Genomic DNA, 13,498 nt, shown 5'->3' on the forward strand with positions numbered 1-13,498 from the left:
CCTACTGTTATGGAATGGATCAGAAGGAAATACTGGAGTCAGCATGAATTAATCCCTTAAAAAGATGCTGATATTCTATGGCAAATTGTCATTATAAACAACTTCTCTCTTTTTAACTTAAGTTACAATAGAGGGATAGTCTAAAATGCAAAAGATCCAGGCCAAAAGATCTGGAACCTATTATTCAACCCAGAGAAGAGAAATCTAGTTAATTTGATGCATGTGCAACTCAGGGTAGAAGCTCAGCTCCTTTTAGAGCAGTATGTTCTGCTATGGTTATAGACAAATTAATGACTTTCATTGCTTTAAAAACCCATTTTAAATTTTTCTTTCTTTTTTTTTTTTTTTTGGTGAAATGATTCTTTTTTTTTTTTTTGTCATTGCCTAAAGAGTTAAGTTGTTAAAGTGACAGGTTTTGAGAATAAAAGACATTCTTGTTAAAGGATTTGGTTCTGATAATAATCATTTGACACTGCAGTTTTTAAACACAAATAAATCAAAAGTTTAATTTCCCCAAATTAGTTATATACTGTAAATATTTCTTTAAAAAAAAAAAAAAAAAAAGATCTGAAAACTAGTAAAGTCTGAGCAATATATCTACTAGTTCTCTGTGCTGCCTGCATAGAAATGCCATTTAAATTACAAAAACACAACAACCCTATAAACGATTAATTGTTTTGTACATTACCAATTAGTTAATAAATTAATGATATACCATTTTCCCTGAAAGCAAAGTATTTTCCACCTTTGGATGGTGAAAATTAAGAAATTCTGTGTAAGAACAGCATTTAGCAAATAGCTGTTAAAAAAAGAGACTAATTTGCTAGGTGGATTGGGACATCCATTTTTAAATCAATACAAAAAATAATTCATTGTAAATATATATAATATATATTTATACATATTTTGAATATATTTACATACATCCAGCACCTATATACTGCATTTGTGCTCTGTAAGTGTGTGCCAACATATATTTTCTCCAAATATTACAAAATAAACAAGAAAGGCAGACACAGAGTTTGCCTCAAGTCCAACTTGTCCATTGTACAAAGTCTGTTGCAGCTTATGGTAAGCCAGAAAATTGAGAGGGATGAGGATCTAGATATAGCTCATAAACATTCTTCTTTGTTGGGAATATGTATTAAAAGTTGCAAATTTTGAGATTCTTCCGTAGGATCTGACTGCTTTCCTCCAAGTTTTCTTTTTTCCTTTTTTTTTTTTTCTTCCATATTTCATATGTACAAGCAGAAACATTAAGGTCCTGGAGAAAAGGTTTTGTTTAGTATATGGTAGGTAGCTTGATGTTCTTGTTCCTTTATTCCTCTGTATGATTCCTTTTCATGTTTTAACACTTCCGTTCATGTGTTGGTACTTGGGAAGACAAGGTTCGTAAGGCATTGGATCGGGAGAAAAAACAGAGTCATCACCTGAAGAACACGAACTCCTTGTGTCAGGGTAGCTAGGTGAATACTGCTCGAGAGGTCCACTGAGGTCCAGATACTCCTGCAACAAAATAAATTGCATTTTTAAACAGTGCATAAAACTGGCAAAAGCATGTAACTACTGCTCAGATTTGGCTTGATCACACAGTGGGTAAAAGAACAGTTTAAAAATGACAGACATTTCCTTAAAGCAGTTGCATTCAAAACTGCCTGTTGCTCAAATATCTAATGAAACAAGGAGCTCGAACAAAGAAAGAAAACACAAACCAATAACACAGTACTTTTGTGAAGTCCAATATCACCCGCATTAGCCGCGTCAGTGGAATAAACATGCCAACCACATCAAAAGAGGACTTCTCACTTACAATGATAAAAATGAAATTTCATCCTAAATAGAACCATTTTTCTTTAGCACATGGTAATGATTTGGAGAGGGAAAGATACTTCCAACTTTATATTCCTTTGGTCAGTTTAAATATCTGTTTTATATTCTGTGATATTAGATTTGTGTTTAAACATGCAGTGGCATATGTGCAAAAAAGAATTAAAAGGAAAAGAAAATTAAATTCTCTAGATCTGCCTTCTTCTTGCTACATTTTCTTCTGTGTGTGCGCACACGCCTGCGTCCAAGAGTAGCCATCACCAAAGCAGTCATTAAAAAAGGAAATAATATCTGCTGAATCCAAGTTTTGGGTTAAGGCTCTTTTGCTAGAAACAACAGTTTTGGCAGGAGAATAAAGTTATTTTTCCCCTTGAAATGTTCCTTCTCTTTCAACTTCTAAAGGCAGCTGCATTCATTTAAATGCAATCTCTTCATTTGCTAAACCGCAAGTTATGATCATACAGACGAGACAAGTCTTCCACCTCAGTCACTGTTTTATGCTGCTGTGCTTAGGTTTGGGGTAATTTTGTTCTTTGGTTAACATTTTTTTTTTCCCTAAGTCAGAAATTCAATCATTACCATATTACTCCCTAAATATGGCCATCATTTTAAAAGGGAGGAAAAATAGAAGTTTAAAAATGCTCACAAAAAAACAGTCAGCAGCAAGGGAAAGCAGTTCAGATCGATGATTACTTCTATCTTGCTGCCTAGACATTCAGAGATCCACAAAGCCAATCTTGGCATACATTTATGTATAAGCAGCCCAGTCTTATGCGACCAGAAATGATCGAGCACTTTCTAGACAGAAGAAAGTATTCCAGCATTTAAAGAAACAGCTTTCTCTTGGGCTCGCAGACACAGCTTGTCATATCAAAAGACTTAATATAATCCAGCCATGAGTTCAGAACTCACAATGGGACCCTTATCTCATCTCCAGCCTCTCCATCCCATGTAAATGGCCACAGTCCCATTCAGGGGCATACGAAGTCCCCAACATCAGGATGGTTCCTGGTGCTGATACAAAAACACAGCCATGAGGCTGACTCTTGGTGACTTCTGCTTATGCAGCTCTTGGAAACGGTGGGTGCTACTCTGGAAACATGGGGAAGAGGGAAAGATTCAGCAGGGTGAAGAGCAAGACTCTTAAGCAAAAATAATCACTTTCAGAAATTCAGAAGATGCTGTTGGGTGACCAGTTTCAGAGTTGATGAGAGTTTTTCAGGCTGATGCTGTATCAACAGTGTCATTTGGTGGTGGGGTGGGATGCAGTTGTGGAGTGGATAGGCAGTACGGTCACACCAAGGCATGAAGGAGCTGCCCTTCAGCAAAACTGCAGATTACTCAAAATCAGTGGTATCAAAACCGCAAAAGCTATAGACAATGGGACACACTGGAGCTCTCATCAGACACAGTCAGAACATGACAAGGTTTCAGGAACATCAAGTGTGCTGCAAAGAAAAGTGAAGTTGTTTGCTTTCTTTATCCAGCATAAACAGGACAAAAACATTATCTTAAGATGAAGGCTTAGATATTAGGAAAAAGACTTCAAAAGGTAAAGCTAATGAAACAGAGCAAGGGACTGTCACGGGGTGATGCACAAACACAGCACTGGAGATCTTTAAGGACAGGTTACACAAACATGTCAGGGATGACAAACGTATAGTGCGTCCTGCTGCACTCTGATCAGATGGACTGGATATGTTCCTGAGGTTTTTCCAGTCTGTTTTCCTATGATTTGAGCCCAAACTAATTTACATAACCTTAAAGGCCTTTTCAGGTTACCTTTGAGATCTTTCCAGGTCTACAAGCAGTGCAAAATTGGGAAGGCAAGATGGTTAAACACACAAGAGGAAGAAATATCCTCTCCCAGGCTTAGAATTGCAGCCCAGAACCTCCCTCTTGAATTCACAAATGCAGATCCAGTCCAAGCCACCAAGCACTCTGCAGTGGCAGCCAGCCCACCGCCAACTGCCCTTGTGAAATCGTGTATAAATTAGGCAGAAAAAGATTCAGCTGGTATTGGATGAAGGGAAAATAAACTGTAATGGTACACAAGCTACAGGACTGGCTCAGTCAGGAGTATGTACTCCTGCCTCATGCCTGAGCCACTGCTGAAGGTGACACTTTTTGGAGTAAGCCTTAAAACAGAACCCAAATAAATTTATAGCTGCTACTGAAGCCAAAGAATCTTTTCAAACAGAAACATAAGCCTACTACACTAGGCTAATGATGTTCATACAAAACGGCATCTTCTTACTCAGGTTCTCCTGTCACGTCTATAGCATAAAGGCTTTCCTAAAGCCTCTTATTTTATTTTTGTTGTTGTTATTTTCTGACAATTCCGAAAAATCAGAAATTAATATTGGTGACACATATCATGTGATCCAAACCTTCTTTTCCCCTTTTTTCCCCTACATAAAGAAGTGCTATAATCACAGCAAATACAAAAAATTTGTTCTGAAATGGTCAAAGAATTTGTTGCAGTGCCTTGTCCCCCTCCTTCTCATTATCTGTCATTATCATTTGTCAGAAATCACAGGAATTTGTAACGCATTTCTGGGACACCAGGATTTTCTCTCAAAAAGTATCTACCAAAAGAATCAACATTTCCATTACTTGTGATCTTCCTCAAAGGTGCGTGTGATTTAGCGGTACGAGAGCCAATTCCTGTGTGAATACACTAATCAGCATGTTCATTGCTAAAACTAATAATATTCCAGACCTCTGTAAGAATGCCATTCAAATGAAACCTTTCTGCATTCATATATCCCAACCTGAAGCAGTGTGAGGCAGGACCTTTGGATAATTGGATGGCTGTTCACATGCTCCCTGTGGGTTCTTGTTCCCTCCGCTGAGAGCTATCTCAGTGAACCTAATTCACTCTCAGACACACAATCTGAAATCTACCATTGACGATTTCTTCTCTTCTGACCTAGATATCATGGCCGGGAATCAGACTGAGCAGATAAATGAAAAACACCATGAACAACTCTCCTCTCCGTCACATGAAACTCATGTTGAAGTATAAACATTGCCTCTCAATCTGCCACGTGTATTCCTTGGATACTGCTCCACTAAAAACATCAAAAGATGCAAAGAGAAATAAACAAAAACATTTTAAAGATGTGTTTGTTTTGTTACATAAACCAAGGCATAATGGCAAGAGACTGAGTATTTCATAGGATGCATAGTTTAGCTGCGTGTAACCTCGGAGGACAGCAACAAACAGAACAAGAAGAGAACTTGAGCAGGATTTCATAACTGAATAAATTCCATCTGTCTCCTGAACCGTTCATCCTGATCAGCAGCTTATGGAGGGAAACAATTTACCTACCTCGTTAGTTGTGAGAGTGAGAATCCGATCCAAGTCTTCTACCAACTGTTTAAAAGTTGGTCTCTGTGAAGGCACAGCATGCCAGCAATCTCTCATCATCATATAGCTGTAAGAAATGCACATTTTCTTGGGTTAATTAAAATCACACGTCCTTCTCATAAGCCTTTTCATATGCAGCCAGTGTTCTTCATCACAAGTAAGGCAGTGAGCAGCCCGCAGCCCTACACATGGACCACTGTCTTTCCCAAAACCATGCAATGCTGTCACTTCCCTTGAAGGTGCATTTCTATTTCTGTTTCACTACTTGGCTCAGTGTCTAAGTTTCCTCTTTGTGGACCCGATTCCATAGTCTTCTGTGACATTTCAATGGTATTAAATTACATGTGCTTAAATATTTTGTCACATTAGGGATTGCAGCCTTTGTGAAGAAATTAAAATGAGGGGGGAAAAAAAGTAAAAACAGTCAAGGGCTATACTGAAATAAGAGAAAGGGAAAGCTCTCTCACATTAGCACTGGTAAATAATGCAATGTTAATGCAGTTCCCAAATGCATTTTGTTAAGTAAAAAAAACAGCCTGATGTAGCTTACACAGGATCGGTGGTGTGCGCGCCATTTCAGAATTTTCATATGTTATGAACTAAAACCAAAAATAAGGGTGTAAAACCACTGACGAAGTTTAGATGATCTCTTCTCTTTTCGAAGGGATACAGAAGGGTGTGTAAAGAATTGTCCTCTATCAGAGATTGCCTGGAGACCCTTCCACGCCGTTTCTTTATGTATTTATACACATGCACATATATCTACATGTATATGCTCATATATCCACAATTTCAGAGGCAACAATTCTGAAAATGCTAGGGGTGTGAAATGTGTGATTGCAGGACAGTTTGCACCCCTCGGTCCTTGTACAGCAAATAAGGGTCCTTACAGTTCATTGGTGCAGTTGGCAGGTTTATCCATTCGATGCCCTTCTTTCAGCAGCTTAAAAAGTTCCTCCACTGGGATTCCTGGGTAGGGCGATCCTCCTAACGTGAAGATCTCCCACATTAACACACCAAATGACCATCTACAAACCAAAGACAAAACTGCATTAGTCCATCTGCCTTACTGCTGAAAACAGAGAGATTTTTTGCAACGGCTGCAATGACGGTCAAGACCTCTTCAAAAAGATCTAAGCTTCTCTTCATGCATCTGCTCAGCTCTGAACATCACGGGTGGGACATCAACGTGTAAGCATATCAGGTGCATCGGCAGCACACAGGATAGAGACTGACCTGGGCACATTCTCAAACACATCCTTAGCCTCTGTCTGGTGTGCTCTGGGCACTCAAGTTTCCAGGCCTACTGCAAAGAACTACATCTTCACAGCTCAGCTATTACAGAACATCCATACCGTTGAGCTGGTTTGCAAGTATAAGGCGGGATATTTTGGAAAAAGCAAGCTGTTCAAAACTAAAATATTTTGCATTATTCTGCTCTTAAAAAAAAAAAATTATTAATTTTAGTCAGGAAACAAGGGAGGGTTAATTTCAGAAAGTTTTCCTGCCTGCTTGCCACCTCCTCCACGCCTGCCCCATCACGTCGCGCTGGCAGCCAGGGGCTCTCTGGCAGGCTGCTTTGCCAGGTGAGCACAGCACAAAGCCTGCCCTGGCTCCCGAGCTCTGCAGCTCTGCTAGCTTTGCAGCAGTATTTTAGTAAACTGTTTGCACACACTTACAATAATATTATCCTTAGCTGCCTTCAAAGCCACCATGGGGCCAAAAGCCTCCCAGCTCCAGCCCTGAAATCCTTGTGCTCGGTGCCTGTTGTGTGCTTCAAGTCCTGAACCAGTGAAGCAGTTTACTTCACATTCACTTAAATATTTTGTCAAGATGTTATTTTAAAGCAAAAGTTTGATCCACCCTTAACGTGTGTATATAGTTCCCTTTATAAATAACATAAAGATGGCAGGAAAAGGCTCAGTAAATGCTTTTCTTAAGGAGAGAACAGCTTGGGAAGAACATCCAAGTTAAAGGCGGAGGAGACACCTCTTATTTTCTCCTTGCTGCTCTTTTCTATTTTAACTCTGTGCTGACTTACATAAGCTTTTACACCTGTGCTGGGCTGCATCCAGCCCTTTACGGTTAACAGCTTCTCTCAGAGAAATAAAAAACGTAAGATCTTCATCTGCACTGCATAAAGAAATACACATCTTAGAGCGTAACGCGTGCAAGCAGCGAGGATGGGCCTAGGGAACTTTAATGGGAAGCAGAATAAATCTGAGCTGTTGCATCAGCCAGCTACACCGCACACTTTAAAAGATTCTGGAGCAACAGAGTCCAATGATTTCCTACTACATGTGAAGCACTGCTGGGAAGCAACGACGTCTCTAAAATCAGGGAAAACTCTTCTGGAAAACCCAGCCTATGTGTTACTGTACATAGTCTTAGCACAAAGTTTGACAAGAAATGTTCAGGATCTTCTTTCTTTATTTTTTTCTTTTCCTTTTTTTTCCCTTTATTTCTTTCTTTCCTCTCTCTCCCTCCCTCTCTCTCTTTTTTTAACCTGTAGGAAGTGCAGACTATGTCAAAAGCCAAGCAAATTAGATAGACTCTTTGTAGCTGCACATCCGTAAATAAGTTCAAGGGGGGAAACTTCCGCACTGACAGAAGGAGGTTAGCATTTTCCACCTTTCATGTGCTTTGAAGCTGGGCAGATTAGTAACAGAGCACTGGTTAGCAGTCTACCATAAAATCCTCACTTTCTAAGGGCAAGTCCTGTTCCATCTATTAATATGTGAAACAGAATGAAAACACTTAAAGGTAAAGGACAGCAGGGAAATATATTTTCAAAATATCCCAAACTTTAACAAATACAAACCAGCTTCCCCTTCTGCCCCCCAAAAGGCACTCAAATAAAACCACTTACACATCACTTTGATGCGTGTAAACTCTGTCAAACAGAGCTTCTGGAGCCATCCACTTTACTGGAAGTCGTCCCTGTACATTTGGAGGGGAAGGGAAGAAAAAGTAAAATTAAAGCAATTTGCTGGATGATTTTAACACTGATTTAAAAATATATATATATTAATCTATTCTCAGGGATTAGTTTACTGATGCAAACAGTACATAGTTTACCTTTAAAATTTCCAGGGGAAAAGGAATAAAATAAAATGGGCAAAAAAAGGGCAGATCATTAAGAAAAATGGATATGACACTGAAAATAAAATTAAAAGCACTGAAAGCTCCAAAAATGTTCCCATACTGTTTGCAAGTAGAATCATAGGATAAGCAGATCTAAGAGGAAAAATCATTCAATTCCATTCCACATTAAAGTACAACACAATAAACCTCTGAAGAACAAGAAGCTGATTACTGAACCCACGAATTTCATTTTCATTTCCACCTTCTGTAGTGGCCCAAAGCTTGCAGCCACAACTACCTGTTGCTTTACATAAAAAACTCTGCTCAGAACCCAGAAGTCACACCAAATTTGATATGAAGTGGGTTCAAATTTCCTCCAGCACCAACAAACCCATACCTGGTTGCTCTGCCTTTTGGAATTATGCAGACAGATATCACCATTAATAGCTGACTGCTTATTTTTCATAAATGAAACACATAAGATGATTAAGTAGTGTTCTATATAAACACTATATACTATTAACAAAGTCTGAAGAACTGAAAGAGTTCTGCAAAGTTCCCATCTGAAACTTTGTCTCCTTGATTTGGTACAATAGTTAAAAGGTTAAAAATAGTGACAGAGGAGGATAGTAAAAATCCATTTTCTCAACCTCTAGCCCCAGTTTGATACTACTGCCATAAGTATTTTTACAGCAAGTACAGCATTACCACACATAAATAGGATTTTTATTACAGTTACTACTATCACTGTTTATACAGTGATTTTCAAGATCCAAGAGCTGGTGCAAAACAAGCTAGATTCAATTTTCCACTTATTTCAAGTGATTGAAGGCAGGGACACAGAAAATTAATACTTATATTCTAGCAATTATAATAAATCATAAAAAATAAAGCCTATTTGTTTATCTTTTAGCTATCCATCACTGTAGGAGGGGGACAGAAATGCTTGTCCTTGATCCCTGTTTTCTGTCTGTGATTAAAAGTGAGTCTGCTGGGCAAGAAGCCCATTAAGATTATAACCATAGTTTTAAAGTGAAACATTGAAAGAAACACTTGTTTCCAGAGATAAGAAAACCATCCACTTACATTAGTAGTCTTTTTATAATAATCTATATTGTTGATGTCTCTGGCTAAACCAAAGTCTGCTATTTTCATGACATTGTTTTCAGTTACCAAAACATTTCTCGCAGCTAGGTCTCGATGGATACACTGGAAGGAAAGAAAGACAAGACAAAAATGCGTACTGAAATAAACTGTTGTAAAAATTTAATTATTTCTACACCATAACTCTGTCTCCTTTATGGATTTTAACCCAAATCCCAAGGTGTGAATGCCACATTTACAATAAGTCCATGCAGCATGTATATTGTAGTTATTCCACTGCAACCCATCCACATCCATCCAAGTGCTTCCAGGTGGAACAACTGACCAAAAGTCTCTTTGAAAAGTCTAATTTTTAAAACCTTGTATTTTGCTAAGGCTTTTGGGTGACAATCCAAAATTTTTCAAGCTGTTTGTGATTCACTTTTTATTACACATGCCCAGGTACAGGTACCATAGCATTTTCATTACAGTTTCTTCTTTTAAATTACATTGGATCAACAGGGTTAAAACCTGATAGTCTGGGTAGGTACAACCATTTTTAATATAAAAGGTCTTAATAAGAGATATATCTACATATATAATTTAAAGCCAGATGTCTAGGGTGTGTATATTTACTTCAACCATGAGACTACAACAATTTCATTTGGAAAAAAAAAATACAATACGGGCTGGACTGTTTGCTTTTTAAACAGCTCTGATACTGAAAGCAAAACCAGTATCTGCTCAGATTTTTTCCTTCATGTCAGCATTATCCTGAAAACTTGCAACTGATATTCCTGACACTGAAAGGAAGTTGTGACTGCTTTACATACTACTCCTATGTTTTAGCAGCTTTAATGGGGTTGATACAGGGTGGCACAGCAGGGGCATTGTGAGAAACATTGCATTTGGAGTTCTCCCAGGACATTTCACTTCTTTTTAAGTTAAATAGCCTTTTCTCTCTCTCTCTCTTTTTTTTTTCCCCTCCTCAATTTTGGTTTATTCTTTGTGTTCTCCTCATTTCAGGATGTGCACAGACATGCTGGACTGAACCACTACAAGAAGAAAATAAAAAAAAAAAAAATCTTAAAAAAAAAAAAAAAAACAAAAAAAAAAAACAAAAAAACACCACCACAACATTTTACAACACTCAATGTTTTTCTCACATTATACCTTGCCCCAGCAATTTTCTGAGATCTCTCAGCCTGTACAGGGGTAAAATGAGTCTACAACGTTTCTGCTCCTTGCTGGGACAGCCTAGGGCAGATGCCAGGAAAAAACTGCTTCATCAGTGCCTTCATGTACATAGGACCAGACAACAGCACATGCTTTCAGTGTCAAATTGAGCTTCTAATTCAGCATCAACAATGCTACGGTAGCAGAAATAACACAGGCTTCCTGCTTCCCTGCCCCAGTTCGTAAACCCTACAAGAACATTCTCCAAGATACTAGAAACTCAATTCACTTGCCCAGATACAAGAAGCTAACATCCTCTGAGATGCCAAGGCATCTTGCCAATACTGCCTGGTGTGGCAAAGGATCTAGAGCACATCTGCCTGTTCCAGAATAGCAGACAGAGCATCTCAAACACAGTGCAACATTTCTGCATGAGTCCAATGAGGGAGCCAAACACCAGTATCTCCTCTCAGGGTATCTCTGCTTTCTCACACCCCGCAATTTTGCAAGTGAGTCTCCTCCCGTCTTCAAAACGGTGCCATTATTGATTGCCATGCCTGGCAGGCTTCACAGCCAGCTTTCTGGCCCCAGTGATTTGCTGTCTTTTTTGCAGTGGTCTGGGTGAGCCCCTGCATCTTAAGTTTCCCTGTGGCTCTTGCACTCTACCAGCATGTCAGACAAGATACATCAACAGAATTTTAAAAAGCATTCATCCAACTTAGAAACAATACCCCATTTGCAACGTACAACTACTTGCAAGGCAAAAACTGGAGTAGGCACCCACATATCTTTTTCATATATTAAAACTATATTCTGAGAGATTACTGTGTGTTTTTTAGGTTTTGTTCTTTTTTAAAAGGGTCAGTGAGCAATTTATTAGATTGAAATAACAAGAACACTGCCCTTCTCACAGTTCCTGCATGGTGGAAATACCGTGAGAAGACCAGCTCTCTTATTATTCCAGCTCAGTAAATGGATCCCTAAGGGGAAAAAAATTGAGAAATACAAACAGAAATGGTGGGATATCTGAAGAACTGGAATGCACAGTTTTTCTATGTGCTGCCTTTGTTTTCCCTCTTCCCCGTGCCTTGTGCAATGCCTTAACACTTTGTCAAGTTCAACACAGCACCAATCAGGTGTTTTTGCAAAGGAACTGGACCACAGATGAAATGATTCTGCCATGTGCACCTGTGGGAGCACACACCTTGAAGTGTCCTTCAACAGCACTTCAAAGCTTCTCAAGTTTTGCCAAAAATATATTTTATTCCTTTCACAACAATTTTTTTTTCCTTGGGACATGGTTCATTTCCAGCCAAATGTTTCACTAACCTTTGGAAAAGATATCCTAAGGTGCTTTACCTAATACAATACTCATGCTAACTCTATTAGAGGGTCTTGTCCTGGAGTCACACATCTCCATGTTTACCCTACTGCACTGAGAATTAGTTTCCAAACAAAAGAATAAAAGCAAAATTGGACTTTTCTCACCCTCAGTCTCTACAAGCGCAGAAAAACAGTAAAAACTCATGACTGGAGGCTCACGATCAGCTCTACTCTTTGGTTAAAAACAGCCCCATGTTTGGGAGTGGACTCACCTGGAAATTGGTATAAATCCCACTAACCTTGCAGGAGGTGCTTAGCATCAACATCTGATGCTCTGGTTTAGACACTGGGTCCAAACTCAACCCAGGGTGCGTGTGGTTGCCTGCCCACCAACCCACAGCATGCTTAGATGGTCATACAGGGCTAGTTAAGGTTCCATGACTGTAATTTAATCAAGGTACTCGTTGAAAAAACTGTTTGAAGAAAAGCTGAAGCAATAAGTGTCTAGGGACATGACAGGATAAATAAACTCTTTTGACAAGCTTTTTATCCTGACAAAGGCCAGCTTCAAGTACAGTGCATAATTTACAGTGACTAGTTCACTCCACTTATTTTTGTCTCTTCTGTTCACAATTTCTGCCTGGGCACCTTGTGATCTTCTGCATTCTGCCTGTTATCATTCTGTAAACCCTTTCAGTAACTGAATTAATTTATTTTACATCGTTGTGTGAGCCTATTTGATAGGTCTGATTGCAAACAGAATGCAAACGATGCCTTACTGTCTCATGGGTGGAGTAATGTGACTTTATAACCAAGTGATTACCTGTGCTTATGAACTCAAAGTGCAGATAGATATGCGATATTTACTTTAAATGATTGAATCCAGACCTCATTTTAGCAATGTTGTTAAACATTTGTATAAAACTAAGCGTATGAATTTTCCCACTGATCTTCTGTATGGATTATGCAACCTGTTTGAGAAAGGTCCTTCTCCCCACGAATTCTTGACCGTACGCAACACAAGAACAAAACCAAACTTAAAAACAAATACGCACCAAGTACTTTGCATGCTATTTACTGAGTTCTACCTACTTTTTGTGAAGCCAAGTACTCCATGCCTCTTGCCAGCTGGTAAGTGCAGGATACCAAGTCCTTGAATGTCATCTGTTCCTCTGGCACCCTGTTAATATCAAAGGAATACTCCATCCCAGGGGGGCGGCGTGCTCGCAGGTACTCACGCAGGTTTCCTTTTGAAGCATATTCCACAATCACATAGAGTGGACCTTTGGGTAAACAGAGCCATGGAAAAACCAGCGTAAGGTCAAAAGGTAAAACGATTTTCTGTAAAAAATCTTCCAGTGTTCTATAATAAATGAACTGGATTAAGAAATGTTTAACTGCAAAACCAGTAAGCACAACTTGAATGAAAAGGAAGTCCAGTGTTTGCTAAGTGGCTGGCCAAAGCTACATAGCAGCATAGTGGTAGAGCTACAATTAGCAACTGAAGGCACCTTAATCCTGACCCACTCAGCATCTATTCCCTCCAGACCATGCCATGGAAAGCAGACATTTCCAGACGCAAAATATCACTAGATCTCAAACAAGGTGAAAGTGTTACATTAAATTTTCTAA

The 13,498-nt window shown here is 39.0% G+C and overlaps 1 protein-coding gene across 3 annotated transcripts in view; it reads right to left on the bottom strand.

The window, feature by feature from the left end:
• Nucleotides 1–323: 323 nt before the first annotated feature.
• FGFR2 (fibroblast growth factor receptor 2) overlaps nt 324–13,498 on the bottom strand; it is an 80,867-nt gene continuing 67,692 nt past the window's right edge. For all 3 annotated transcript variants that reach the window (XM_084526259.1, XM_084526258.1, XM_084526257.1), the window contains 6 exons: nt 12,959–13,149; nt 9,371–9,493; nt 8,070–8,140; nt 6,091–6,228; nt 5,162–5,267; nt 324–1,506 (listed from right to left, as the gene is read on the bottom strand). In XM_084526259.1, the coding sequence (XP_084382385.1) occupies nt 1,342–1,506; nt 5,162–5,267; nt 6,091–6,228; nt 8,070–8,140; nt 9,371–9,493; nt 12,959–13,149 (794 nt within the window). In that variant the 3' untranslated portion in view covers nt 324–1,341. The remainder of the gene's footprint in view (nt 1,507–5,161; nt 5,268–6,090; nt 6,229–8,069; nt 8,141–9,370; nt 9,494–12,958; nt 13,150–13,498) is intronic.

The sequence above is a fragment of the Aythya ferina genome (assembly GCF_964211825.1).
Source record: "Aythya ferina genome assembly, chromosome: 7".
NCBI lineage: Eukaryota > Metazoa > Chordata > Aves > Anseriformes > Anatidae > Aythya > Aythya ferina.